The sequence below is a fragment of the Zea mays genome, chromosome 8 (assembly GCF_902167145.1).
Source record: "Zea mays cultivar B73 chromosome 8, Zm-B73-REFERENCE-NAM-5.0, whole genome shotgun sequence".
Classification (NCBI taxonomy): domain Eukaryota; kingdom Viridiplantae; phylum Streptophyta; class Magnoliopsida; order Poales; family Poaceae; genus Zea; species Zea mays.
Window position 1 is genome coordinate 4548522 of NC_050103.1, and position 27973 is coordinate 4576494.

Sequence of the window (27973 nt, forward strand, 5' to 3'; positions counted from 1 at the left end):
ACGGGGAGTAGGTTTGCAAGAAACGAACCTCGGTAAAACAAATCATCTTGTCTCGCTCCTTGTTTGCTCACGATTTGTTTTGCTCCCTCTCTCTCAGACTCGTTTATATTTCTAACGCTAACCCGGCTTGTAGTTGTGCTTAAGTTTATAAATTTCAGATTCGCCCTATTCACCCCCTCTAGGCGACTTTCAATTGGTATCAGAGCCCGGTGCTTCATTAGAGCTTAACCGCTCAAAGTGATGTCGGGAGCATCCGCCAAGAGGGAGATCGGGACCGGCGAGAAGTCCGCCACAAGCCATGGGAAGGCTCCATCCGGGGAGTCCGCCAACAAGGTGAAGGGATCCCCTTCACACAACAAGTCGCGTCGGAGCGGTGACAAGAAGAAGTTGAGGAAGGCGGTCTACTACGAGTCCGACTCCTCGTCGCCATCCACCTCCGGCTCCGACACGCCATCCGTAACTTCTAAGCGCCATGAGCGCAAGAAGTTTAGTAAGATTCCCCTACACTACCCTCGCATTCCAAAACATACTCCATTACTTTCCGTCCCATTAGGCAAACCACCCATGTTTGATGGTGAAGATTATAATATGTGGAGTGATAAAATGAGGCATCATCTAATCTCACTCCACACTAGCATTTGGGATGTTGTTGAAATTGGAGTACATGTACCATCACCGGGGGATGAAGACTATGATTCGGACGAGGTCGCCCAAATCCGACACTTCAACTCTCAAGCCACCACTATACTCCTCGCCTCTCTAAGTCGAGAGGAGTATAACAAGGTGCAAGGATTAAAAAGCGCTAAGATGATTTGGGACATGCTCAAGACCGCGCACGAAGGAGATGAGGTGACCAAAATCACCAAGCGGGAGACGATCGAGGGGGAGCTCGGTTGCTTCCGGCTTCGCCAAGGGGAGGAGCCACAAGACATGTACAACCGCTTGAAGACCTTGGTGAACCAAGTGCGCAGCCTCGGGAGCACCAAATGGGATGACCATGAGATGGTCAAGGTTATTCTAAGATCCCTCTTTTTTCTTAATCCTACGCAAGTTCAATTAATTCGAGGTAATCCTAGATATACACTAATGTCTCCCGAGGAAGTAATAGGAAACTTTGTGAGCTTTGAGTTGATGATCAAAGGCTCAAAGAAAATCTTCGAGCTAGATGGCCCCTCCACGTCCGAAGCACAACCGGTCGCATTCAAGGCAACAGAGGAGAAAAAGGAGGAGTCTACATCAAGTAGACAACCCATCGACGCCTCTAAGCTCGACAATGAGGAGATGGCGCTCATCATCAAAAGCTTCCGCCAAATCCTCAAACAAAGGAGGGGGAAGGACTACAAATCCCGCTCCAAGAAAGTGTGCTACAAGTGTGGTAAGCCCAGTCATTTCATTGCTAAATGTCCATTATCTAGTGATAGTGACAGGGGCGACGACAAGAAGGGAAAGAGGAAAGAAAAGAAGAGATACTACAAGAAGAAGGGCGGCGATGCCATGTGTGTCGCGAGTGGGACTCCGACGAGAGCTCCTTCGACTCCTCCTCCGACGAGGACGCCTCTTCGCCGTCACCAAGGGACTCCTCTTCCCCAACGTCGGCCACAAGTGCCTCATGGCAAAGGACGGCAAAAGGAAGAAGGTAAAATCAAAATCCTCCACTAAATATGAAACCTCTAGTGATGAGGATAACTCTTGTGATGAGGAGGATAATTTGTGCATCCTTTTTACCAACCTAAACATGCAACAAAAGGAAAAATTAAATGAATTAATTAGTGCTATTCATGAAAAGGATGAACTCTTGGACTCCCAAGAGGACTTCCTAATTAAAGAAAATAAGAAGCATGTTAAGGTTAAGGATGCTTATGCTCTAGAAGTAGAAAAATGTGAAAGATTATCTAGTGAGCTAATCAAGTGCCATGATATTATTATCAACCTTAGAAATGAGAATGCTAATTTAATAGCTAAGGTTGATTCAAATGTATGTGATGATTCAATTTCCATTCTTAGAGATGATAATGTTGATTTGCTTGCTAGAATTGAAAAATTGAATGATTCACTTGCTAGCCTTAGGATTGAAAATGAAAAATTGATTGCTAAGGCTAAAGAATTAGATGTTTGCAATTCCGATCTTAGAGATAAGAATGATATTCTAAGTGCTAAGATTGTTGAACTTAATTCTTGCAAACCCTCTACATCTACCATTGAGCATGTTACTATTTGCACTAGATGTAGAGATGTTAATATTGATGCTATTCATGATCACATGACTTTAATTAAACAACAAAATGATCATATAGCAAAATTAGATGCTAAAATTGCCGAGCATGACTTAGAAAATGAAAAATTTAAATTTGCTACAAGCATGCTCTATAGTGGGAGACGCCCTGGCATCAAGGATGACATTAGCTTCCATAAGGGGGACAATGTCAAACTTAATGCCCCTCCTAAAAGATTGTCTAACTTTGTTAAGGGCAAGGCTCCCATGCCTTAGGATAACGAGGGTTACATTTTGTGCCCTGCCGGTTATCCCGAGAGCAAAATTAGGAGAATTCATTCTAGGAAGTCTCACTCTGGCTCTAGTCATGCTTTTATGTATAAGGATGAGACATCTAGCTCTAGGCAATCAACTCATGCTAAATTGCCTAAGAAGAAAACTCCTAGTGCATCAAATGATCATAATATTTCATTTAAAACTTTTGATGCATCTTATGTGCTAACCAACAAATCAGGCAAGGTAGTTGCCAAGTATGTTGGGGACAAACACAAGGGCACCAAGACTTGTGTTTGGGTACCCAAAGTTCTTGTATCTAATGCCAAAGGACCCAAAACCGTTTGGGTACCTAAAATCAAGAACTAAACTTGTTTTGTAGGTTTATGCATCCGGGGGCTCAAGTTGGATCATCGATAGCGGGTGCACAAACCATATGATAGGGGAGAAGAAGATGTTCTCCTCCTATGAGAAAAACCACGATCCCCAAAGAGCTATCACATTCGGGGATGGAAATCAAGGTTTGGTCAAAGGATTGGGTAAAATTGCTATATCACATGGCCATTCCATTTTAAATGTTTTTCTTGTAGATTCTTTAGATTACAACTTGCTTTCAGTTTCGCAATTATGTAAAATGGGTTACAACTGTCTTTTTACGGATATAGGTGTTACTGTCTTAAGAAGAAGTGATGATTCAGTAGAATTTAAGGGAGTGTTAGAGAGTCAGCTATACTTAGTAGATTTTGATAAAGCTGAACTCGATACTTGCTTAATTGCTAAGACTAACATGGGCTGGCTCTGGCATCACCGACTAGCACATGTTGGAATGAAGAATCTTCACAAGCTTCTAAAGGGAGAACACATTTTGGGACTAACAAATGTTCATTTTGAGAAAGACAGGATTTGTAGCGCATGTCAGGCAGGGAAGCAAGTTGGCGTTCATCATCCACACAAAAACATCATGACGACTGACATGCCACTCGAGCTCCTACACATGGACCTATTCGGCCCGATAGCTTACATAAGCATCGGCGGGAGTAAGTACTGTCTAGTTATTGTGGATGATTATTCTCGCTTCACTTGGGTGTTCTTTTTGCAGGAGAAATCTCATACCCAAGAGACCTTAAAGGGATTCTTAAGATGGGCTCAAAACGAGTTAGGCTTAAGGATCAAGAAAATAAGAAGCGACAACGGAACAGAGTTCAAGAACTCTCAAATCGAAGGCTTTCTTGAGGAGGAGGAGGGCATCAAGCATGAGTTCTCTTCTCCCTACACACCACAACAAAATGGTGTAGTGGAGAGGAAGAATCGAACTCTATTGGACATGACAAGAACCATGCTTGATGAGTACAAGACTTCGGATCGGTTTTGGGCGGAGGCGGTCAACACCGCTTCCTACGCCATCAACCGGTTGTATCTACACCGAATCCTCAAGAAGACATCTTATGAGCTCCTTACCGGTAAAAAGACCAATGTTTCATATTTTAGAGTCTTTGGTAGCAAATGCTTTATTCTTGTTAAAAGAGGTAGAAAATCCAAATTTGCTCCTAAGACTGTAGAAGGCTTTTTACTAGGATATGATTCAAACACAAGGGCATATAGAGTCTTTAACAAGTCCTCTGGACAAGTTGAAGTTTCTTGTGACATTGTGTTTGATGAGACTAACGGCTCTCAAGTAGAGCAAGTTGATCTTGATGAGATAGGTGATGAAGAGGCTCTGTGCGTCGCACTAAGGAACATGTCCATTGGGGATGTATGTCCTAAGGAATCCGAAGAGCCACCACATGCACAAGATCAACCATCTTCCTCCACACAAGCATCTCCACCAACTCAAGATGAGGATAAGGCTCAAAATGATGAAGGAGAAGATCAAGAAGTTGAGCCACCTCAAGAGGAGAGCAATGATCAAGGGGGAGATGCCCATGTTCTAGATAAGGAAGATGAACAAGTTCCAAGACCGCCACACCCAAGAGTCCACCAAGCAATCCAACGAGATCACCCCGTGAACACCATCCTCGGCGATATTCAAAAGGGAGTAACTACTCGATCTCGTGTTGCTCATTTTTGTGAAAATTACTCTTTTGTTTCCTCTATTGAGCCACACAGGGTAGAGGAAGCACTACAAGATTCGGATTGGGTGGTGGCAATGCAAGAGGAGCTCAACAACTTCACTAGGAACGAGGTATGACATCTAGTTCCACGTCCTAACCAAAATGTTGTAGGAACCAAGTGGGTCTTCCGCAACAAGCAAGATGAGCATGGTGTGGTGACAAGGAACAAAGCCCGACTTGTGGCCAAGGGATATTCACAAGTCGAAGGTTTGGATTTCGGTGAAACCTATGCACTCGTAGCTAGGCTAGAATCAATTCGCATTTTACTTGCCTATGCTACTTACCATGGCTTTAAGCTTTACCAAATGGACGTGAAAAGTGCCTTCCTCAATGGACCAATCAAGGAGGAGGTCTATGTTGAGCAACCTCTCGGCTTTGAAGATAGTGAGTACCTTAATCACGTATATAAACTCTCTATGGCGCTTTATGGGCTCAAGCAAGCCCCAAGAGCATGGTATGAATGCCTAAGAGATTTTCTTATCACTAATGGCTTCAAAGTCGGAAAGGCCGATCCTACTTTATTTACTAAAACTCTTGACAATGATTTGTTTGTATGCCAAATTTATGTTGATGATATTATATTTGGGTCTACTAACGAATCTACATGTGAGGAATTTAGTAGGATCATGACACAAAAATTCGATATGTCGATGATGGGGGAGTTGAAGTACTTCTTGGGATTTCAAGTGAAGCAACTCCAAGAGGGCACCTTCATCAGCCAAACGAAGTACATTCAAGACATTCTAAATAAGTTTGGGATGAAGGATGCCAAACCCATCAAGACACCCATGGGAACCAATGGGCATCTCGACCTCGACACGGGAGGTAAATCCGTAGATCAAAAGGTATACTGGTCGATGATAGGCTCTTTACTCTATTTATGTGCATCTCGACCGGACATAATGCTTTCTGTATGCATGTGTGCAAGATTCCAAGCCGACCCTAAGGAAGCTCACCTTACGGCCGTAAAACGAATCTTGAGATATTTAGTTTATACTCCTAAGTTTGGGCTTTGGTACCCTCGGGGATCCACATTTGATTTAATTGGTTATTCGGATGCCGATTGGGCGGGGTGTAAAATTAATAGAAAGAGCACATCGGGGACTTGCCAGTTCTTGGGAAGATCCCTGGTGTCTTGGGCTTCAAAGAAGCAAAATTCCGTAGCTCTTTCTACCGCCGAAGCCGAGTATATTGCCACAGGCCATTGTTGCGCGCAATTACTTTGGATGAGGCAAACCCTTAGGGACTATGGTTACAAATTAACCAAAGTTCCTCTTCTATGTGATAATGAGAGTGCAATCCGCATGGCGGATAATCCTGTTGAGCATAGCCGCACTAAACACATAGCCATTCGGTATCATTTCTTAAGGGATCACCAACAAAAGGGGGATATCGAGATTGCATATATCAACACTAAAGAACAATTAGCCGATATCTTTACCAAGCCACTAGATGAACAAACCTTTAACAAACTTAGGCATGAGCTAAATATTCTTGATTCTAGGAATTTCTTTTGATGTTTTGCACACATAGCTCTTTAATATACCTTTGATCATGTCTCTTTTATATGCTATGACTAATGTGTTTTCAAGTGTATTTCAAACTAAGTCATAGATTGAAAGGGAAAAGGAGTCTTTGACGAAGACAAAGGCTTCTACTCCACTCCATCAAATCACTCATCCTTCGCCGTCGCTCCGAGCAACTCTCCAACTTTGGTATAATCTTCACTCATATTGTGTTCGCCAAAGGGGAGAAATTAGATTGAAAGGGCTTATATTTCACTCAAGTATCTGTTTTTGGCGATTCATGCCAAAGGGGGAGAAAGTATTAGCCCAAAGCAAAAGGACCGCACCACCACCAATTTTCAAAATTTGAAGTTAAGAAAAGGTTTTGAAATGATGAATTTTTCAATTGATAGAATTTCAAATTGGTATCTAAAACCCTCTTGAACACTAAGAGGATGATTTTATTGAGGGGGGGGTTTGTTTAGTCAAAGGAAAAGCATTTGAAACAGGGGGAGAAAATTTCAAATCTTGAAAATGCTTCTCAAAATCTTATTCATTTACCTTTGACTATTTGTAAAAGGACTTTGAAAATAATTTACAAAAGAATTTGCAAAAACAAAACATGTGGTGCAAGCGTGGTCCAAAATGTTAAAAATAAAGAAACAATCCATGCATATCTTATGAAAATATTTATTGGTTCAATTCTAAGTAATCTTTGCACTTACATTATGCAAACTAGTTCAATTATGCACTTCTATACTTGCTTTGGTTTGTGTTGGCATCAATCACCAAAAAGGGGGAGATTGAAAGGGAATTAGGCTTACACCTTTTTCCTAATTGATTTTGGTGGTTGAATTGCCCAACACAAATAATTGGACTAACTAGTTTGCTCTAGTCTATAAGTTTTACAGGTGCCAAAGGTTCACAATAAGCCAATAAAAAGACCAAGAAAGGGTTCAAACAAAGAGAGCAAAAGACAACCCAAAGGCACCCTGGTATGGCGCACCGGACTGTCCGGTGTGCCACCGGACAGTGTCCGGTGCACCAGGGAACTCGAAGCTGAACTTGCCACCTTCGAGAAAATGGGAGGCCACTCCGCTATAATTCACCGGACTGTCCGGTGTGCCAGCGGAGCAACGGCTACTTCGCGCCAACGGTCGACTGCAACCGCATTCAATGCGCAACAGTGCGCGCCAGAGTCAGAGCACGGGCAGTTGGCGCACCGGACAGTCTACAGGACCTGTCTGGTGCACCACCGGACAGCCCAGAGGCCCCACCAGTCAGAGCTCCAACGGTCAGAACCCAATGACCGGCTGATGTGGCTGGCGCACCGGACAGTGTCCGGTGGCGCACCGGACTGTCCGGTGCGCCATGCGACAACAGCCTTCCAACGACCACATTTTGGTGGTTGGGGCTATAAATACCCCAACCACCCCACATTCAATAGCATCCAAGTTTTCCACTTTCAACACATTACAAGAGCTATAAGCATTCAATTCTAGACACTCCAAAGAGATCAAATCCTCTCCCAAATCCAAAGACAACTCCAATCAATAGTGACTAGTGAGAGAGTGATATTTGTGTTCATTTGAGCTCTTGCGCTTGGATTGCTTCTTTTCTTTCTCATTCTTCTTGTGATCAAACTCAATTGTAACCAAGGCAAGAGACACCAATTGTGTGGTGGTCCTTGCGGGAACTTTGTGTTCCATTTGATTGAGAAGAGAAGCTCACTCGGTCTAAGTGACCGTTTGAGAGAGGGAAAGGGTTGAAAGAGACCCGGTCTTTGTGACCACCTCAACGGGGAGTAGGTTTGCAAGAACCGAACCTCGGTAAAACAAATCATCGTGTCTCGCTCCTTGTTTGCTTACGATTTGTTTTGCTCTCTCTCTCTCTCTCGGACTCGTTTATATTTCTAACGCTAACCCGGCTTGTAGTTGTGCTTAAGTTTATTAATTTCAGATTCGCCCTATTCACCCCCCTCTAGGCGACTTTCATCAGTCCTCTGCATGCATTGTGCAGTGAAGTTTTTCTTCACTTTGGCCAGAGCTCTACGTGTATGAGATGTAACCGTGTAACCGTGTGATTTGAAAAACTCTAATTGTGTGCCCCCTAGGGCATTTCAAAATAATTTGTGCTTGATGTTTGCTAGCCTTTTGTGTGCATATGTGATGCTTGTTAGTGCTTGTAAAACGTGTTCAGCAACCAGAGTTGATCTCCTTTGTGTTCCCTAGATGGAAGGTAAGACCTGCACCAGTTCTACATCAACGAAGAAGGTTTCCCTAGGCTCTTGAGGGACAATATGTCATGCCTTGGAATACCTGGTTACCTAGAATACCGTGGAATGGAGTTCATGGAGCATGGTAAAAAGAAGTACATGGTTAGCTTGTACATTAGGTCAAGTAACTGACAACCAAGATGGCGTTCCATGGCAACTTGGCATAGGTCCAAAGACACTTGGCATCTTGTGGCTTGTGGAGCGTTGAGAACACTATGCTCGGTCTACCGAGAAGAAGTGGGAACCACCCCATGAGATTATTTCCACCTCTCCACAAGACCCATTAAGAGTAGAAGGCCTAAGTGCAAGCTTTGAGAGAGCAAAGGCATAGTGGAGATCCCATAACAGCATACCTTGCCCTCTATCTGCTTGCCTTGGATGAAAATTGTGACAAGATAGTCACTCTCTTGCGGGAAACAACCATGCAAGAGTAGAGAAAGCAGAAGCCCTTCTATTGCAGTGCTAAAAGGATCTGGCCGATGCCCGAAGTCGGAATGCAACCATAAGGAACTGTTTGATGGCAGATATGATCAGGGCAACACCCAAACCCTAATGTGGTGGTGGCTGATGTTAAAATAGAGGTTAGGGACGTGCACAACCACTGGAGGAACCCATAATTGGCTCCAACATGATACACGGGCCAACAGCCCAACAGACGGTGTCCCGACATCAAAACAAAACCTGAACGCTAACTTGTTTCGATGATTCCCGTTGACTCCAGGTGAATTTTAAGTTGGTTCCAATTTGGATGGAAATCTTATATCCTTAGCTTTCCATCCATATAAAGCCCAACCTAATCGGAGGTCCGATGCACCCTGGGCGTCAGTTTTAGTGTAGACTGATCATGGACTCCAAGGTGGAGAAGAAGTTGAGTCGAACTTGGCTTTCTCTTGTTGTGAATGTCCTAGCTTCTCCTCCTTGACATCTTGGCCTTTAATAAGTCCTTGATGGTCCTCTCCAAGGTTCCTAATCATCAAAACATCCATGGCACAAAGCGTAAGATCTAAAATACAATTGACTAGGTAAGAACGAACCTGAAAATTTAGCTGTTGTGCACGTGCTCGTATTGTCGGCCATGCATTATTTGTTTAAGAGTGATATCCTCATCATCCTTCCCCACTTGAATTGCAGTCGTCCTCAACTCGGGCGGTGGCTAAGGGTACGACCGAGCAACCCTAAGATGTATAAGGCCTTTAGGCCCAAAAACAGGCGTGTGTGATTTCTGTCAGATTCTGGATGTCATCTTGGTATGACGATTCCCATCAACTCAAAGTATATTTTGACGTGGGACCAGTTGGGTTGGAAATCTTATCTCCATAGCTTTCCAACGATATCTAGAACTTCCAAAATGGAGTCCGCATGTAGCCCAGGCGTCCATTTTCGTGAGACCTACTCCTGCAGTCCGAACCGGATTCGCGAATAAACTGGACTTCAACTCCCCTTGAGCTTGGAACTCTATGATTGATTGGGCCTTGACCATATAGTTGACATTCATGTACTCATCATATCTTTCAATTTGGTCTATTATACATCTTGCCTATGCACATGCATCCATAGCAAGTAGATTGCATATTTTGTTTTGCTATTTAATATTTGTTTTCCTTTGGTCGTGTTGTCATCAATCGCCAAAAGAGGGGGAGATTGTAAGGTAAATGAACTCTGGCCCATTTGACTAATTGATTTTGGTGTTTGATGATCAACATAACGGTGAACTAATGTGTTTGCAAGTGCTCGTGTTTTGTAGTTCACATGATGCAAAGTGGATTGGACTTAAGCTCTGAGTTAGCAACACCTCAAAGATGACCTACAAATATCCAGCACAAGTCTAAGACACAGGACCAAAAGAGTCCAAGCAAAGAAGATAGAAGAATCAAGAAACGGGCAGTCAACTGGCGCACCGAACCAGTCCCATGGTACACCTAACCGCGTGTACATAGATCTCTTCCTTTGGTTCTCAACCAGCTGATGGACCGGAGCGGTCCGGTGCTGCACCGGATCATGGTTCAATGGCGAGTTCCTAATAGTCATCTGACGTGTCAGTCTCTGAACCGGTTCGGTGACGCATCAGGCCTCTACGATAGTGCAGAGAATCTGTCAGGCGTCTAAAGGCTAGCTGACATAGAGGGTACCGGGTGCACTGGACTAGTCCGATGCGACGCAAAAAAGTCTGCTTTCCTCCAACAACTTTTATTTGGTGTTGGGCATTATATATACCCCCATATCCGGCCATTTGCAAGTGTGGAGAGTTGAGCAACCTTGATTTTCATACACCCAAGTACTTAATAGAATCACTCGGTGATTAGCCTAGGTGCTTTGTAAAGTAATTAGGTTAGTTAGACTTCTTTGTAGCGCTTGCTCCAGGTTTGTTCCTAGTTGATTGAGTGAGGTTAGACACCCTCAACACCTTTCAGCTTATTCGCTTGACTTTAATCCGTACCGACTTCTACTGTTTCTATAGTGCTTTGTCTCTAAAGATTGCAATTCCAACCGTCCAAATATTTAACTTTAATCCAAAGCGAGCAGCTCCTGTGTGAGCCGTTTTAATTGTTTCTTTTTGGATGGTGTGCCCTCTAAGTGCCTACCGGGCATTTGATCTGGCTGGAGGAGGCATCCGAAATCGATGGGCTGTCAGCGCTACCTGGGCCAGGCGGCTTCGATGTTGACAACCAAACAGATACGCGTGTAGGCCTATCAATATTCATATCATATCGTACGACTTTCTTTTCTGAAAAAGGAGCTTGCGAAGCGTCGGTTGCACGTTGGAGCTTCAGACGAGGAGCGCACACCCACATCTCCTGGTCCCGTCCCACCTGCACCGCAACCTACCGGCACGCCACCATTCCCACGGGCTCACGTAGACCGGGCCCAGCCTCCGCCCCACCAACCCTTGCCTCCCCACACCTCAGCATCAACCACTCGTCTCTTTTTCTCCGCCCCGCCCGAAGCCGAGGAGGAGAGGGGAGCAGCGAGATCGTGCGCGCCTCCGAGATCTCCACGAAGGTTGGTGCCAGACCTGCTGCTTGTGTCTTCCCTTCCTGATCACGTTTTCAATTCTGCTTGCTAGGAGGTAATGCCGAAGATCTCGATCCCGCTGTCTCGCTGGTTCCAGATCTGTCGTAGAATGAGGGTGCGCTTGAGCCTTGTGCGAGCGCGTAGAATGCTGCTCTTGGTCGTGACAGTGACATGTTGGCTGTTCGGATTATTGTCGCCGTTCAGGCTATTGACCGTCGGATCTCGCCTCCCGCTGTTTCGCGTGCTAATGTTGTTTTTGTATCGTTAGGAATGATTTTTTGTGTAACCAGAAATGGAGGAGTGTTATGGTCTGCGTCGTAGATCTGTCGGCATGGTATAGGTCTGTGATGTTGTTGGCTTGGCACGGTGTGGAGTTGTAGATAATCTTTTGGGCGGTGGTTTGGCTGAAGCGATCGCATCTTTCTCTATCAGTAGTAGACCCTTTTTCATAAGATCTAAGTATTTCCGTTGAATGAAATACCAGCGAGACAAAATGACACTGTACATGTAGTCGAGAGCTCATTCTCTGTCAATATATCATCTGGCGTTTCTTTGTACTCAGAGTCTCCTTTGTTGGTTTTGGTTGCCGTGCCGTCTATGTAATGTTGTTCACGAAATGCTGACAACCGTTGCTCAACGATATTCCTCAGTTGTGGTAACATGGGGCTCACCTTCACGAAGCTCTTCAGCCGGCTCTTCTCCAAGAAAGAGATGAGGATCCTTATGGTTGGTCTCGATGCAGCTGGTAAGACCACCATCCTCTACAAGCTCAAGCTCGGAGAAATCGTGACCACCATCCCTACAATCGGTGAGAAACTATTCTGTGCTTTTTAGTTTACATTGATATTCTGTATATCTTGAGAATGCAATTATATAGCTTTTATCAACAACAATGTAAACAATGCTTGTTAGTTTGGATTTGTTTCAGAATAAGTGAAATTTCTCTCCTTTTTAAAATAAAGAAAAACATTAGCAAATGGATCTAACGATCTGTGAAGCTCCCTTTGAATTTGACCATTACAAGAAATACACACTGCATTACAATAGTACGATATATGAATTACGAATTTGCCACTGAACCTAATCTGCCCACCTTGTTTTATTGCTGCATCTTTTTACTTTGCTTGTAGATATGGCTAGACAGTTGTTTGTATCATTATGTTATATCTATCATGTATCTTTGGTGCAAGTTATTAAATATTTTTGTGAAATGAACAAGACCACATCACATTATTCTTGTAGGAGTAAATCTGAGAAATATTTTGCCTTTTATTTTGTGATTTCAAGGGTTTAATGTGGAGACTGTTGAATACAAGAACATTAGCTTCACTGTCTGGGATGTTGGAGGTCAGGACAAGGTACATGCGAAAATACGATATTATACAAAGTCTCACTCTTCTAGTCCCCTTACTGATCTAACTTTGCTGCACTAGCTTTTTCTGTGCTGTATCAGAAAGATTGTTCAGAACATATGATAATAAAATTTAACGGTATTCAGGTTTAAGCGACCTTTAACTCGCAACATTTTATTTTTCAAACCCCAGATCAGGCCATTGTGGAGGCACTATTTCCAGAACACCCAAGGCCTTATCTTTGTTGTTGATAGCAATGACAGAGATCGTGTTGTTGAAGCAAAGGATGAGCTCCACAGGATGCTGAACGAGGTATATCAACTATGTTCATGTTTTTTTGTTATATATTTATTGCATGTCAATATGTGCTGTCATTTTTAATTTTCTTGGGACTTCTGAATTTCAGACCCTTCTCTTCCAACTATGTTCAGAATGATGCTTTGATCTATTAAATGCTTCTAGAGTAGCTATATGCATCACCACTTCACCGGTGACTTTGAACATGCCAAATCCTGTGTATAATGAATTAAGTTAAAGTTTGCGATGCGAGAATTCCTAAGAGTCTAGATAATTGCATGGTATCTATACCACAGCATGGAATCAAGTTTTCTCAGACTGACTTATGGGAAACAATGAAGGACAGGCATAGTACAGTGGTGAGGAGCCTTTGCACTGAGCCAAAAGATCCTGGGTTAGATGCAACCTCTCTGCAAAATGGAGGGGGTTAAAGTTTGCCTCGGTTATTCCATCCCCAGAGCTCACTTATGTGGGAGCCGCCAGCACTGGGTTTGTCATTTTTGACTTATGGGAAACAATAATACATTTTGATGCCAGAATTACATCTGAAGTTTTATTATAAAAAAAAGTTTGTCACAGTTGGCTGGTTAATATCTAAGTTTGCAATGACATATAACATGAGTATACATATGGACTTGTTGGTACCTCTGCAATATTTAGGCACCTGGGTTATCTTGAGCTTGAGTTATGGCCGTCATGGGCAGCTGTAGGTTAGTAGGTACACTCAACCTGAAATGGCTAGTTATACTGGAAGTATGTATGAAGGCAGCAAATACATGTCTTCAGTTTTTTTTTGGAGGGGGGGGGGGGGGACCACTGTTTTAGTACAACCTGTTGATCATTCATCCACATGACACTGGCAGGATGAATTGAGGGATGCTGTCTTGCTCGTTTTCGCAAACAAGCAAGATCTACCAAATGCAATGAACGCTGCTGAGATCACCGATAAGCTTGGTCTCCATTCCCTGCGCCAACGCCACTGGTGAGACCACTATCCATTTGTCCGGGCAACCATCTTACTAAAGTGGTATTATGGTTGCATTTTCCATCTTATTCTCTGCATATTTCATTTTAATTTGCCAGTTTCGTACTACTCTTGATATTCTTCTGTATAAAAACTTCTCATAACTAAATGTATTTCTTTATGTACGTTAGTATATTCTTTGCGACCAAGTGTGTTTATATGCATACTTGCAGTAAAAAGCCATACTATATATCATCGTAAAACCCTTTTAATGTGATTTCTTTGTGAGTTGTAGGTATATCCAGAGCACTTGTGCTACCACAGGAGAAGGTTTGTACGAGGGTCTTGATTGGCTCTCCAACAACATTGCAAACAAGGTACTGGTTTCCTTTCAATGTGCCATTACCAAACTCCACACTTGTTTAAATAAAATATTATCGTTTAATCAGCATTCCCATGATCTTTGGAATAAATCAGACCTTTTTTGCTGCTTAGCATTACCAAGAATGTCATGTACTCATGTGTGGCATACTGATATACTTATTCTCAATGAATGCAGGCCTGAATGGACAATTCTGCTGTTTCACGGAGCACATCTGCACATGGCGAGGCATGGTCATTTTGACCCTCAGACGATCATTGTTTCATTGGAAAGTATCGTATTTCTATGCTAGGCTTTTCAGAGAGATTACTCTCTAAGAAACTGATCCGATATTAAGACACTATAATTGGCATTGGCACTAGTAGATCGTTTACTGAGTAATGCAGTTTATTTTAATGTATCCCAATTGTGTTGTAAGATACAACTATGCGTCGGAATTACCCATTCAATTTGAATCTAGATACGTAGTTTTTGTTATATACTTATACTTGGATATATATTGTTTAATACATGGTAAAAGTAACATATCAAGAAAAATATTTTATAATTTGAAGATATGTGTTTTTGCTATGTACATTGTCTAATTCTTTCTTATTAAAACCCGCTGGAGTTTCCAGCCTCCTCCGCGTTTCCGGTCATCCGGTGTACTGAGACGCTCGCGGGTGCGAACACGTGGCCAATCTCTATGGCCACTCCGGACCTCAAACCTTCATCTAAATTCCCTATGAGCTGAGCGTTCGATTCCGCTTTGTCTCGGCCTCTCTCTCCCGTAGTGCTTCTCCTCTACCTCCGCCGCCAGCCCGCCACTGCCTCGATTCGCTCCCCTCCGGCCCTCCCGTTGCGCGCGCTCTGCCTCGCTGGCCCCACGGTCGCCCGCGCCGGCAGGCTCGCTGATAGGCTCGAGTCCCTCGACGCCATCGCCTAGATTGTTTACTAGCTACCCCCCCCCCCCCCCCCCCCCCCCCCCGCTCGCCGCGAGGTGGTGCCTGCGGAGGTGGCGGCGATCGTGCCTGCATGGTGCTCGACAACAAGGTGCTCTACGAGACGACATCTGCTTCCGTGCGCACAAGCTCACCATGCGCAGCTTCGGTGACGTTTAGCCACCTCATCTCCGCCACCATGAGCGGCGTCACCTGCTGCCTTTGCTTCTCCGGTCAGCTCAACTCCGATCTCCGTAGGCTAGCCGTCAACCTGACCCCATTCCCGCGCCTGCACTTCTTCATGGTCGGCTTCGCGCCGCTCACCTTCCGGGGGCTCCTAGCAATACCACGTCCTGACTGTGCCAGAACTCCCAAAATAGATATGGGACGCCAAGAACATGATATGCGTCGTGGACCCGTGCCACGGTCGCTACCTGACGGCGTCCGCCATGTTCTGCGCCAAGATGAGCAGCAGGGAGGTGGACGAGCAGATGCTTAACGTGCCAAACAATGACTCCTACTTCGGACTCGATCTCCAACAACGTTCAGTCCACGGATGTGCCTCTTTTGGGAGTGAATTATACTTTTACTCAATTAGGATATTGTGTTTCTTTGGATCTTTGTTTGATTAATGATTTTTTGGATGAGAGTGTGGCTACAGGATGAAGCAATGCAGTTTTTTATGGAACACACATGTGCAGTATACAAATGGACCATCAGGTTGCGGGTATGTTTTTTAGACAAATTATTCCATTTTTTCTATTTTGTTGTTCCATCGAGTCTAATTGGATTGGGAATGCACATGCTAACTATACCACTAGAACATTAGATCATGTTGTTTTTGGACAAATAATTTTATTTTTCCGTTCCAAATTTCTCCCATTAAGTCTAACTGGATTCAAGTGTGATATTAGAAATCACCAAGGGACAAATCATGGTGGCATTTGAGGTTGTTCTTTCTAACTGTCATGTTATTTTTGTTGGGACTTCATTATAAAGATTGATGTTTCATAATGATTTTCAATATTGGTCCACTCTGTTTAAGTACTAAAGATGAATTAACAATTTTAGTTGTCTTGATGTCATCTTTCTATAGCCTAATACTATTTCCCTCTTTTGTATCGAACTAGAGCAAAATAGCACCCCTACTTATTATAGAATAGACTCCATAGCTTCGCCATAATTTGCATCTATGCAAAAATGATTGTTTGTATGTTTCAGGGAAGAAATTTCTAGCTTTATTTACTTTTATCAAAACAATTAGTATAAGTATCACATCGTACTGAATAAAACCTGCTGCATTTGCCAAGAACCTGCAACTTTGAAAGTGCTAAGGATATACCCATGTTCATTTCTGCTAAAAATTAGCTTCATATGCATCATTGAAACTTCATAAATCAATTCATCATCTACAACCATTCAGCACACCCTTGCCAACATTCATGACACAGAAAGTTAGTGTAGAAATATATGGCAGGGCTAGAGCATTTCAGTTATACTACCAGGTACAAATACACAATTATTTTCTCTTGTCACTAACATGTGTTACAGAACATTAACCATTTATTTTACTTTACAATATTTTCTTATGCACGATATCTTTGACGCTGCTGGATGGCTCGCATGCTCAATTTACATGCATTAGAAATTTTTTAGTGCATTCCAATTCTATCAACCTACAGGTATCCATTCTTTCCTTTTCTATTTGCATATATGTAGCAACCCACTTTTCTATTTGCATATATATATGTAGTGTGTCTTCAGATATATTGAATTGTGGTAATATTATTATTATTATCCTTTTCGTTGCAGAGCATTCCATTAATCCAACCTTATTCCAGAGTAGTTCTGTGCACTTTAAAGCCGAACGTTTGTGGATCCAGAAAGAAGAAAATTTTGTATGTATATATGTGTAGATCCAGGTGATCGCTATTGTTAGCTTTTGTTTACAATGGTCGCCACCCAAAAAAGTTGTAACTCGCTCATTTCTAGACTTGTGAATAATGTTGTTAGCACTATGTTTGCTTTTGCAGTGACACTATCTGACGCTTGTAATGTTGCTTGGTCATGAACTGTTGTCGCGCTATGTAAAGATCTAGACATAATCACTTTGTTTGCATGCTTGTTGACTGCCAGAACAACTTTAGATTAGTTTGCCATTTATTATATGTGTTCTTTTTATTTGCGTGCCAAATTGATGGGATGATTATTGTTTTGTTCAAGTAGTTGACAACATCCGGTTGCAACTGCAGGGCGCGCGAAGCGCGCAAAATGATCTAGTAACTGTAAAAGTTTATGTGATGTACTTATATATACACTGGCTAATATATTTTGATAACCAGCCTACACATTAGATCAGCATGCATTTAACCTGCGTCCTTAGAGATGGCAACGAGTATATATCCGTCGGGTAATACCATTTCATACCCGTACCCATCAAAAAAAATCTACTCGTCGGGTTACCTATATATGCTCGTGGGTATAAAATTTACCCATACCTATGCGGGTATTTTTACCCATCGGTTAACACGTACCCGCTGAAAGTCTTAAATTCCAATATACCAATCACTCAAAATATTAAATAAACATACCAACACAACTTCAACTCCACATATAGCAAATCATATGATTACACAACTTGATATCTAGGGATGGCAATGGGGAATTCCCCATCCCCACGACGAAAAAAATTCCCCGCGGGGATCCCACGAATGCTTACGGGGGATATTTTTTTCTCCATCCCCATTCCCCATGGGGATAAATCCCCAACAGGAATCCCCGTCCCCACTTTAATTATAACTAGGACATGTATCCGTTGTTATTAATACAAAACATTGTTACTTATACATATTGTATATGTAAAAAATTATTATGTGTACATCAAAATAAACACATTTGTACAATGAGTGATGTATTGACAAGGTAATTATTTATTTTTATCATTAACTAGTACATGAAAACATCATCACATTCAAGTTTAACGAGTCCCCACGGGGAATGGGGATGGGGAATGCTTCTCCATCCCCGTCCCCGTTTACCCGTTAGGGGGAGAATTTTCCCCGTTTACATCCCCATGGGGGAAGAAACTTTCCCATATTCGTCCCTAATGGAGGAATTCCCAGCGGGGAATCGGGGATCCGGGCCCATTGCCATCTCTACCCACATCTCATAGACCGTGACCTCATAGTCAAACTCACATAGTTGTATTCTTACAAGTGTACCTTGCTGGACATTACCTTACCTTTTATAGGCCTCAAAATACATTAATACAAAAGTCAATCTCCCTTGCAGTTCCATGAGTATGCATCTTTTATCGGGAAACGAGTAAAATGATGTACTCCCCTGTTATACAAAACAATTTGTTCTTTCCAACATCTAATTCACAGGATCTCCGATCATATAGATTGGGTTGCCACTGTATGATAAAACTACATGGGCTTTAATCCCATTTCCCTTGATGCCTCATCAATCACAACACGTTCTAATCTCTTTGTAAAAGGGCCAGCCAAGTTTTGAGCAGTATCAATATACTCTACGACGATCTCTCTAGCATTTCTCAAATTTCTTACTAATTTGATTCGTCATTTCACATGTCTTGAGAACTTTGCATTTTCCTTTGCATTGCCTACAATTGTGATCACGCTTTGATTATCACAATGCAGAAGAATGACTAGTACCGGTTTAGCAATGATTGGCAAGTCCATCAAAAGATCTTTTAGGCACTCTACCTTAGTAGTGGCTGGCTCAAGTGCTACAAGTTCCGCCTCCATAGTAGACTTTGTTAAGATAGTCTATTTAAGAGACCTCTAAGAAACTACAGCCCCCACCAATAGTGAATATATATCCACTTGTGGTCTTTATCTCAGTTGCATCTAAGGTCCAGTTGGAATCACTATACCCTTCAAGTACAGCAGGGTACCCAGTATAATGAAGTCCATATGTAGAAGTACCTTTCAAGTATCTCATTAAGCGTTCTAGTGCGCAATAGTGATTGCTTCCTGGATTAGAAGCGGATCAGCTCAATTTGCTCACAGCAAACGAGATATCAGGTCTAGTTGCACCAACAAGATACATGAGGGAACTAATAATTTGGGAGTATCTCAACTGATTAATTCCTTCTCCTCTATTCTTGCGAAGCTTTAGACTAGGATCAAAAGGTGTTGGACAAGTCAGAAAACCCAAAGCGTTTCAGAATGTTCTCCACATAATGAGATTGTTTAAGGATAATCCTAGCCCTTAATTAGTTTTATGTTTAGAATAACATTTGCCTTTCCTAAATCCTTCATATCTAGATTTTGAGATAAAAATGATTTCACATCATTTATCACATCAACACTAGTCCAAAAAAATAGTATGTCATCCACATATAAGCACAATATTACTCCCTTACCACCAACAAACCGATAGTACACACAAGTGTCAGCTTCATTTACCACAAAGTCTGCTGACATCAAAGTTCTATCGAACTTCTCATGCCATTGCTTTGGCATCTTCTTGAGACCATACAAGGATTTTCTTAATCTACACACCATGCTCTTCTGTCCAGGTGTCACAAATCCCTCTGGTTGCTTCATATAGATCTCCTCATCAAGCTCACCATTAAGGTAAGAGTCTTCACATACATTTGATGGATGAGTAGATCATGACTTGCAACAAGTGCATTTAGCACATGAATTGTGATCAACCTGACAACTGTTGAACATGTATCAAAATAATCCTCACCTTTAGGTAAATCCCTTGGCCACAAGTCTAGCATTGCATTTATCGACAATACCATCTAGTTTCAGTTTTTTTCTTGAATATCCATTTACATCCCACAGGTTTACACCCAACTGGTAGGTCACATATTTTCCAAGTCGCATTTGTTAGAATGAACTCTATTTCATTATGGACTGCCTCCTTCTAGTGCTCTGCATCTGGTTATGCATATGCCTCTGCAAGGGTTTTTGGTGTATCATCCACAAGATAAACAATATGTTCAAGAGTATAACTAGTAGATGCCTCACACGTGTTGCAACTCTATCCTTCTTAGGGAATATATCTTCAAAAATGTGGCATCACGAGATTCAGTTACGGAGTTAACATGTACATCTAGAAAATCAGATTTAATCTTCGAAAATCTATAGGCTGCACTATTGTGCGCATATCCTAGAAAAATACAATCAACGCTTTTTGGTCCCAATTTTTGTTTCTTGCAAGCAGGCACATTAACTTTGGCTAAATAGCCCCATGCATGCAGAAATCCGAGAGTAGGCTTTCTACTTTTCCATCCTTCATAAGGCGTTTTATCACCCTTAGATGTTGAAACTCGGTTTAGAACAAAGCATGTGGCTAAAATAACTTCGCCCCCACCATGACTTAGGTAAATCAGAACTATCCAACATGGCATTAATCAAGTCCATCAGAGTTCTTTTTTTCGTTCAACTACCCGTTTGATTGAGGCAATCAGAGAGCTATTGTCTCATGGATGAATCCATGTTCCGCGCAATGTTCACCGAATACATTAGAAAGATACTCCCCTTCTCTATCAGACATTCGGACCTAACCCATTTAATTTTATTTTCTAGTTGGTTTTCTAGCTCTGCCTTATAGATCCTAAAACAATTAATTGCCTCATCTTTTGCTTTAACAAGATAGAGCTGACAATATCTTGTAGCATCATCAATAAATGTGATAAAATATTTCTTTGTTGCTCTAATCAAAATTACATTCATTTCACACGTATCTGAGTGAATGAGATCTAGAGGTTCTAGACTCTTCTCTTCCACGCTCTTAAAAGGTCTACGTGATTGTTTAGCTTGCACACAAGCATGACTTTGATCTCCTAACAACAGGAATTTTAGGAACCAAATTAAGCTGACAATTGGATAATGTGATCAAAATGAATATGATAAAGTCAAGAGTGCCAAACAGTAGCCTCTCCTTCATTTAATTTAGAATATGAAACTTAGTTTGCCACATTATTACAATTATCAACCACTGAAAGGCGAAACAAACCACCATTGTCATAAACTTTGTCAATAAACAAACCAAATTTCAAAACAATAAACTTGTTCGACTCAAACATTAACTTAAAGCCATCACGACATAAAATAGAACCACTAATAAGGTTTCTATTTATTCTAGGAACATGCTGCACATTTTTTTAAAGAGAGTCTTTCTAGAGATCAACTTTAGATCGACTATTCCTATTCCATGTACAACAGCCCTTGATCCATTGCCCATCAAGATGTCGCTACTATCGGTAGCCTGGTAAGAAGAAAATAAATTTAGATCAGAACAAACATGTATATTGGCTCTAGTGTCTAACCACCAATAAGTGGATTAACATTCTAAGAGAATTTTAGAAACATACCTAGAATTCCCAACATCAACAATAATCACATTTGCATTTTTCTGACCATTGCCTTTCTTGCCTTTCCTATTGCCTTCCATCACCTTTGTTGTTAGAGGTGCCACTCTTATTTTCTAACCATCACCTTTCTTGTTTTTGTTTGGCTATGATGCCACCAACCACAAACTTGTTAGGCAAGATACAGTCAAAGTGTGCAAGTTCCCCCACCAGAAGCTGGATTCATGAGCCTGTTCCATGATAGAACGATCATCGACCATCTTGTATTCATGGTACTGGTCATTAGCATAATGCTCACGTCTAGCATTTGATTCTGCATATTTTCGGTCCAGGGCCTCTCATAAATCACGAGCCACAACATGGTACATGTATATGTCATATAGTTGATTTTTTTGACAATAGCGTTAAGATACAACCAATGAAGGTCGAGGTATCCAACTCGAAGTTACGGTCATGCTCCTAAGTAAGAGGAAGAACCGGAGAAATCACCCACCAGATCCTCAATGACATGAGCCATAACTTAACCCTAGGCTACCATCTCTTAAAGTTTTCAATGGCAAATCACTCAGGTTTTAGTGCATCCGAAGGTATAGCCATGTTAATTCTCTTAGGTTTCTAGATTGTTACAAAATTAATAGGGCGTAAGATTAATTTGATAATGTCGGGGACCATAATTAGGGGTACCCCCAAGACTCCTAAACTCAGCTAGTAATCACCATCAACACAAGCTGCAAAAGCCTGATGGGCGCAATTCAGGTCAAGGCTCCGTCCACTCAAGGGACACGATCTCGCCTCGCCCGAGCCCAGCCTGAGGCAGGAACAGTAGACCCAAGCGGATTCACGCCTCGCCCGAGGGCCTCCTCAAGCAACGGGCGCACCTTCGACTCGCCCGAGGCCCAGCTCGGGCAGGCTTCGCAGTGAAGCAACCTTGGCCAGATCGCCTCGCCAACCGACCGTATCGCAGGAGCATTCAATGCAAGGATCGCCTGACACCTTATCCTGACGCGCGTTCCTCAGTCGGCAGCGCCGAAGTGACCGCAGTCACTTCGCCCCTCCACTGACTGACCTGACAGGAAAACAGCGCCGCCTGCCCTGCTCCGACTGCTGTGCCACATGCCAGGGTGAGGCTGACAGCAGCCGAGTCCAGCCTCAGGCGCCATAGGAAGCTCCGCCTCGCCCGACCCCGGGGCTTGGCCCCCGCCTCGACCTCGAAAGACGGTCTCCGCCTCGCCCGACCCTAGGGCTCGACCTCAACCTCGACCTCGGAAGACGGTCTCCGCCTCGCTCGACCCCAGGGCTCGGCCTCAACCTCGACCTCGGAAGACGGTCTCCGCCTCGCCCGACCCTAGGGCTCGGCCTCAACCTCGACCTCGGAGGAGTCACCACCTCGCCCGACCCCAGGGCTCGGACCGACCACGTTACAGGGGGGTGAAAGGGAAATGTGCCCTTGGGCCATTTCTAAGTATTTTGGTGATTGAGTGCAAACACAAAGTGCTTAAATGTGAATCTAAGCCCATGGATGAACCAAGTGCAAATCACAAGTTAAGGTATGTTTCTAAGCCTTAGTACATTGGTTTTGTGTACTAATATCTTGTCTAAGTGTTAGAAACAGAAATAAGAAGAGAAGAGAAGACTTGGCTGTGTACAGTCAAGGGGCTGTTTCGGTCTGGGGCACCGGACTGTCCGGTGGTGCACCGGACAGTGTCCGGTGGTGCACCGGACAGTGTCCGGTGGTGCACCGGACAGTGTCCGGTGCGCCAGGCTGCCTCGGCCGAAGAGGCCGCTCTCGGGTTTTTCTCCGGCGACTTCGGTTAAAATTCACCGGACTGTCCGGTGTGCACCGGACTGTCCGGTGAGCCAACGGTCGGCCGGGCCAACGGTCGGCCGCGCGATCGGCGCGCGACACGTGGCCGAGCCAATGGTCGGAAGGTAGCACCGGACTGTCCGGTGTGCACCGGACTGTCCGGTGCGCCAGATCTGCAACGGTCGGCAACGGTCGGCTGCGCCTGTTAAGGAAAGGAATCGGGCACCGGACACTGTCCGGTGTGCACCGGACTGTCCGGTGCGCCCGACGACAGAAGGCAAGGATGGCCTTCCAGATTTGTTCTCAACGGCTCCTAGCTGCCTTGGGGCTATAAAAGGGACCCCTTGGCGCATGGAGGAGAACACCAAGCAACTCTTGAGCATTCTTGATCATCCACACTCAGTCTTTGCGCATCCGTTTGTGATTCTAAGTGATTCGAGCTCTGTTCTTGTGAGAAACTGTGAGATAGTCTTTGAGCTCGATTCTTGTCCGTGTGTGTGCGCATTTCGCTGTGGATTTGTGTGTGTTGCTTCCCTCCCTTACTCCGTGCTTCTTTGTGAATCTTAAGTGTAAGGGCGAGAGACTCCAATTTGTGGAGATTCCTCGCAAGTGGGATAAAGATAAGCAAGGCAAAATACTGTGGTATTCAAGTGGGTCTTTGGACCGCTTGAGAGGGGTTGATTGCAACCCTCGTCCGTTGGGACGCCACAACGTGGAGTAGGCAAGTTTTGTACTTGGCCGAACCACGGGATAAATCACCGTGTCTCCTCTGTGTTGAATTCTCTGTGATTATCGTATTGTGCAAGATTTCCTCTTTAGCCACTTGGCAACTATTGTGCTAACCCTTAACAAGTTTTTGTGGCTATAAGTTAAGTTTTTACAGGATCACCTATTCACCCCCCCTCTAGGTGCTCTCAATTGGTATCAGAGCCGTTCTCTTCACAAAGGGACTTACCGCCCGAAGAGATGGATCCTAAGGGGAAGGGAATCGTGATCAACGACAAAGAGAAGGAATCTTTCGTCAACGAGCCGAAAGACGACAAGCCTACCGACTCCGGCTCGGGGCATAGACGGAAGGAAGGGAAGAAGAAGAAGACAAGGCGCATCAAGGAGATCATCTACTACGACGATAGTGATGAGTCTACTTCTTCCCAAAAGGATGATGACAACGACTACAAAAAGACGGTCAATTCGAACTTTTCATTTGATTATTCTCGTATTCAACATAGTTCGAATTCGCATTTGCTTTCCATTCCTCTTGGCAAACCTCCACACTTCGATGGGGAGGACTACGGATTTTGGAGTCACAAAATGCGTAGTCACTTATTCTCTCTCCATCCAAGCATATGGGAGATTGTGGAGAATGGAATGAAATTTGATAGCTCGGATAGCCCTATGCTTATAAATGAACAAATTCATAGAAATGCACAAGCTACTACTGTCCTCTTAGCTTCTTTGTGCAGGGAAGAGTACAATAAGGTGAGCGGCTTGGACAATGCCAAGCAGATATGGGACACCCTCAAGATCTCTCACGAGGGGAACGACATCACCATGCTCACCAAGATGGAGTTAGTGGAGGGCGAGCTTGGACGATTCGCCATGATAAGGGGAGAGGAGCCAACTCAAACTTACAACCGGCTCAAGACCCTCATCAACAAAATAAGGAGCTACGGGAGCACGCGTTGGACGGATCACGACGTCGTCCGCCTAATGCTCAGGTCATTTACCGTTCTTGATCCTCATCTCGTGAACAATATTCGTGAGAATCCCAGGTACACGATGATGACGCCCGAGGAAGTACTTGGAAAATTCGTGAGCGGGCGGATGATGATCAAGGAGGCAAGATATGTCGACGACGCGTTGAACGGTCCACTCCACGAGCCTCAACCCATTGCTCTAAAGGCAACAAGGAGCAAGGAGTCGCTACCTAGCAAGGTGGCGCAAGTTGAGGCGGCCGGGCTCAATGATGAAGAGATGGCTCTCATCATCAAGAGATTCAAGACGGCGCTAAAAGGTCAAAAGGGACAGCCAAGCAAGGCCAAGACCAAGGGAAAGCGATCATGCTTCAAATGCGGTAAGCTTGGTCATTTTATTGCTAACTGTCCCGAAAATGATAGTGACCAGGAGCAAAGAAAAAATGGGAAGAGAGAAAACAAGAAGGTTTACAAGAAGGCCAAAGGCGAAGCACACCTTGGAAAGGAGTGGGATTCGGATTGCTCTTCGTCCGACTCCGACGACGAAGGACTCGCCGCCACTGCCTTCAACAAATCGGCTCTCTTCCCAAACGAGCATCACACTTGCCTCATGGCAAGGGAAAAGAAGGTAATCACTCGTAATGATAACACTTATGATTCTTCTAGTGATAATGAATCTAGTGAGGATGAAATTGATTACTCTAGTTTATTCAAGGGATTGGATAGAACTAAGATAGCTAAGATTAATGAGTTGATTGATGCCTTAAATGAAAAGGATAGAATCTTAGAGAAACAAGAAGACCTTTTATATGAAGAGCATGATAAATTTGTTAGTGCTCAAAATTCTCTTGCTCTAGAAGTTAAAAGAAATGGAATACTTTCTTGTGAACTTTCTACTTGTAATGAAACCATTTCTTCTTTAAAAGGTGAAATTAATGCTTTAATTGCTAAACTAGAAGTAGCAAGTAACTCTTATGTTGAAAATATTACAATTTGCACTAAGTGTAAGGATTTTGATGTTAATGCTTGTAGTGAACACTTAGTTTCAATTTCAAAACTAAATGATGAAGTGGCTAGTCTTAATGCTCAACTTAAGACTAGCAAAAGTGATTTTGAAAAACTAAAATTTGCTAGGGATGCCTACACGGTTGGTAGACACCCCTCAATTAAGGATGGACTTGGCTTCAAGAGGGAAGCCAAGAACTTAACAAGCCATAAAGCTCCCATTCCCGCCAAGGAGAAAGGGAAGGCCCCTATGGCTACTAGTGCTAAAAGGAACCATGCCTTTTTGTATCATGATAAAAGACAAACTAGAAATAGAAGTTATGATGCTTTTGATTCATATGTTTATGATTCTCATGCCATGTTTGCTCCTAGTTCTTCTTATGTGTATGATAGAAATGTTACTAGGAGAAATGTTGTTCCTAAAAGAAATGTTGCAAATGTTCATAGAAAAGTAGTGAATGAACCCTCTACAATTTATTGTGCTTTGAATGCTTCCTTTGCAATTTGTAGAAAGGATAGAAAAGTAATTGCTAGGAAGTTAGGGGCAAAATGCAAAGGTGATAAAACTTGCATTTGGGTCCCTAAGGAAATTGTGACTAACCTTGTAGGACCCAACAAGAGTTGGGTACCTAAGACCCAAGCCTAAATTTGCCTTGCAGGTTTATGCATCCGGGGGTTCAAGCTGGATTATTGATAGCGGATGCACAAACCATATGACGGGGGAGAAGAAGATGTTCACCTCCTACGTCAAGAATAAGGATTCCCAAGATTCAATTATATTCGGTGATGGGAATCAAGGCAAGGTAAAAGGATTGGGTAAAATTGCAATCTCAAATGAGCACTCAATTTCTAATGTGTTTTTAGTTGAGTCCTTGGGATATAATTTGCTATCTGTTAGTCAATTATGCAACATGGGGTATAACTGTTTATTTACAAATGTAGATGTGTCTGTCTTTAGAAGAAGTGATGGTTCACTAGCTTTTAAGGGTGTATTAGACGGCAAACTTTATTTAGTTGATTTTGCAAAAGAAGAGGCTGGTCTAGATGCATGCTTAATAGCTAAGACTAGCATGGGCTGGCTGTGGCATCGCCGCTTAGCACATGTGGGGATGAAGAACCTTCACAAGCTTCTAAAGGGAGAACACGTGATAGGTTTGACTAACGTGCAATTCGAAAAAGATAGACCTTGTGCAGCTTGTCAAGCAGGTAAACAGGTGGGAGGAGCGCATCACAGCAAGAATGTGATGACCACTTCAAGACCTCTGGAGCTGTTGCATATGGATCTCTTCGGACCCGTCGCCTATCTGAGCATAGGAGGAAGTAAGTATGGTCTGGTTATTGTTGATGACTTTTCCCGCTTCACTTGGGTGTTCTTTTTGCAGGATAAGTCTGAAACCCAAGGGACCCTCAAGCGCTTCCTCAGGAGAGCTCAAAATGAGTTTGAGCTCAAAGTGAAGAAGATAAGGAGCGACAACGGGTCCGAGTTCAAGAATCTTCAAGTGGAGGAATTCCTTGAAGAAGAAGGGATCAAGCATGAGTTCTCCGCTCCCTACACACCACAGCAAAATGGTGTGGTAGAGAGGAAGAACAGGACGCTCATCGATATGGCAAGGACGATGCTAGGAGAGTTCAAGACCCCCGAGTGCTTTTGGACGGAAGCCGTGAACACGGCTTGCCACGCCATCAACAGGGTCTACCTTCATCGCCTCCTCAAGAAGACGTCGTATGAGCTACTAACCGGTAACAAACCCAATGTATCTTACTTTCGTGTATTTGGGAGCAAGTGCTACATTCTAGTGAAGAAAGGTAGAAATT

The 27973-nt window shown here is 43.3% G+C and overlaps 1 protein-coding gene and 1 pseudogene across 3 annotated transcripts; both read left to right on the forward strand.

Annotated features, from left to right (window-relative positions):
* Positions 1-11083: 11083 nt before the first annotated feature.
* LOC100216623 (uncharacterized) lies at positions 11084-14936 on the forward strand. 2 transcript variants are annotated; one of them, XM_008656239.4, is made up of 7 exons: positions 11084-11443; positions 12039-12196; positions 12676-12746; positions 12933-13052; positions 13901-14019; positions 14297-14378; positions 14561-14936. In XM_008656239.4, exons 2-7 carry the CDS (start codon positions 12049-12051, stop codon positions 14564-14566), a joined length of 546 nt encoding a protein of 181 aa, XP_008654461.1. In that variant the 5' UTR covers positions 11084-11443; positions 12039-12048; the 3' UTR covers positions 14567-14936. The 2 variants fall into 2 exon arrangements, with proteins under 2 accessions (XP_008654461.1, NP_001136508.1); NM_001143036.1 differs by having other exon boundaries at positions 11343-11376; positions 14561-14859.
* Positions 14937-15688: 752 nt separating this feature from the next.
* Positions 15689-17342, forward strand: LOC103634674 (tubulin beta pseudogene; annotated as a pseudogene). Its single transcript, NR_161341.1, has one exon. The product of NR_161341.1 is annotated as a tubulin beta pseudogene (transcript).
* Positions 17343-27973: the final 10631 nt, after the last annotated feature.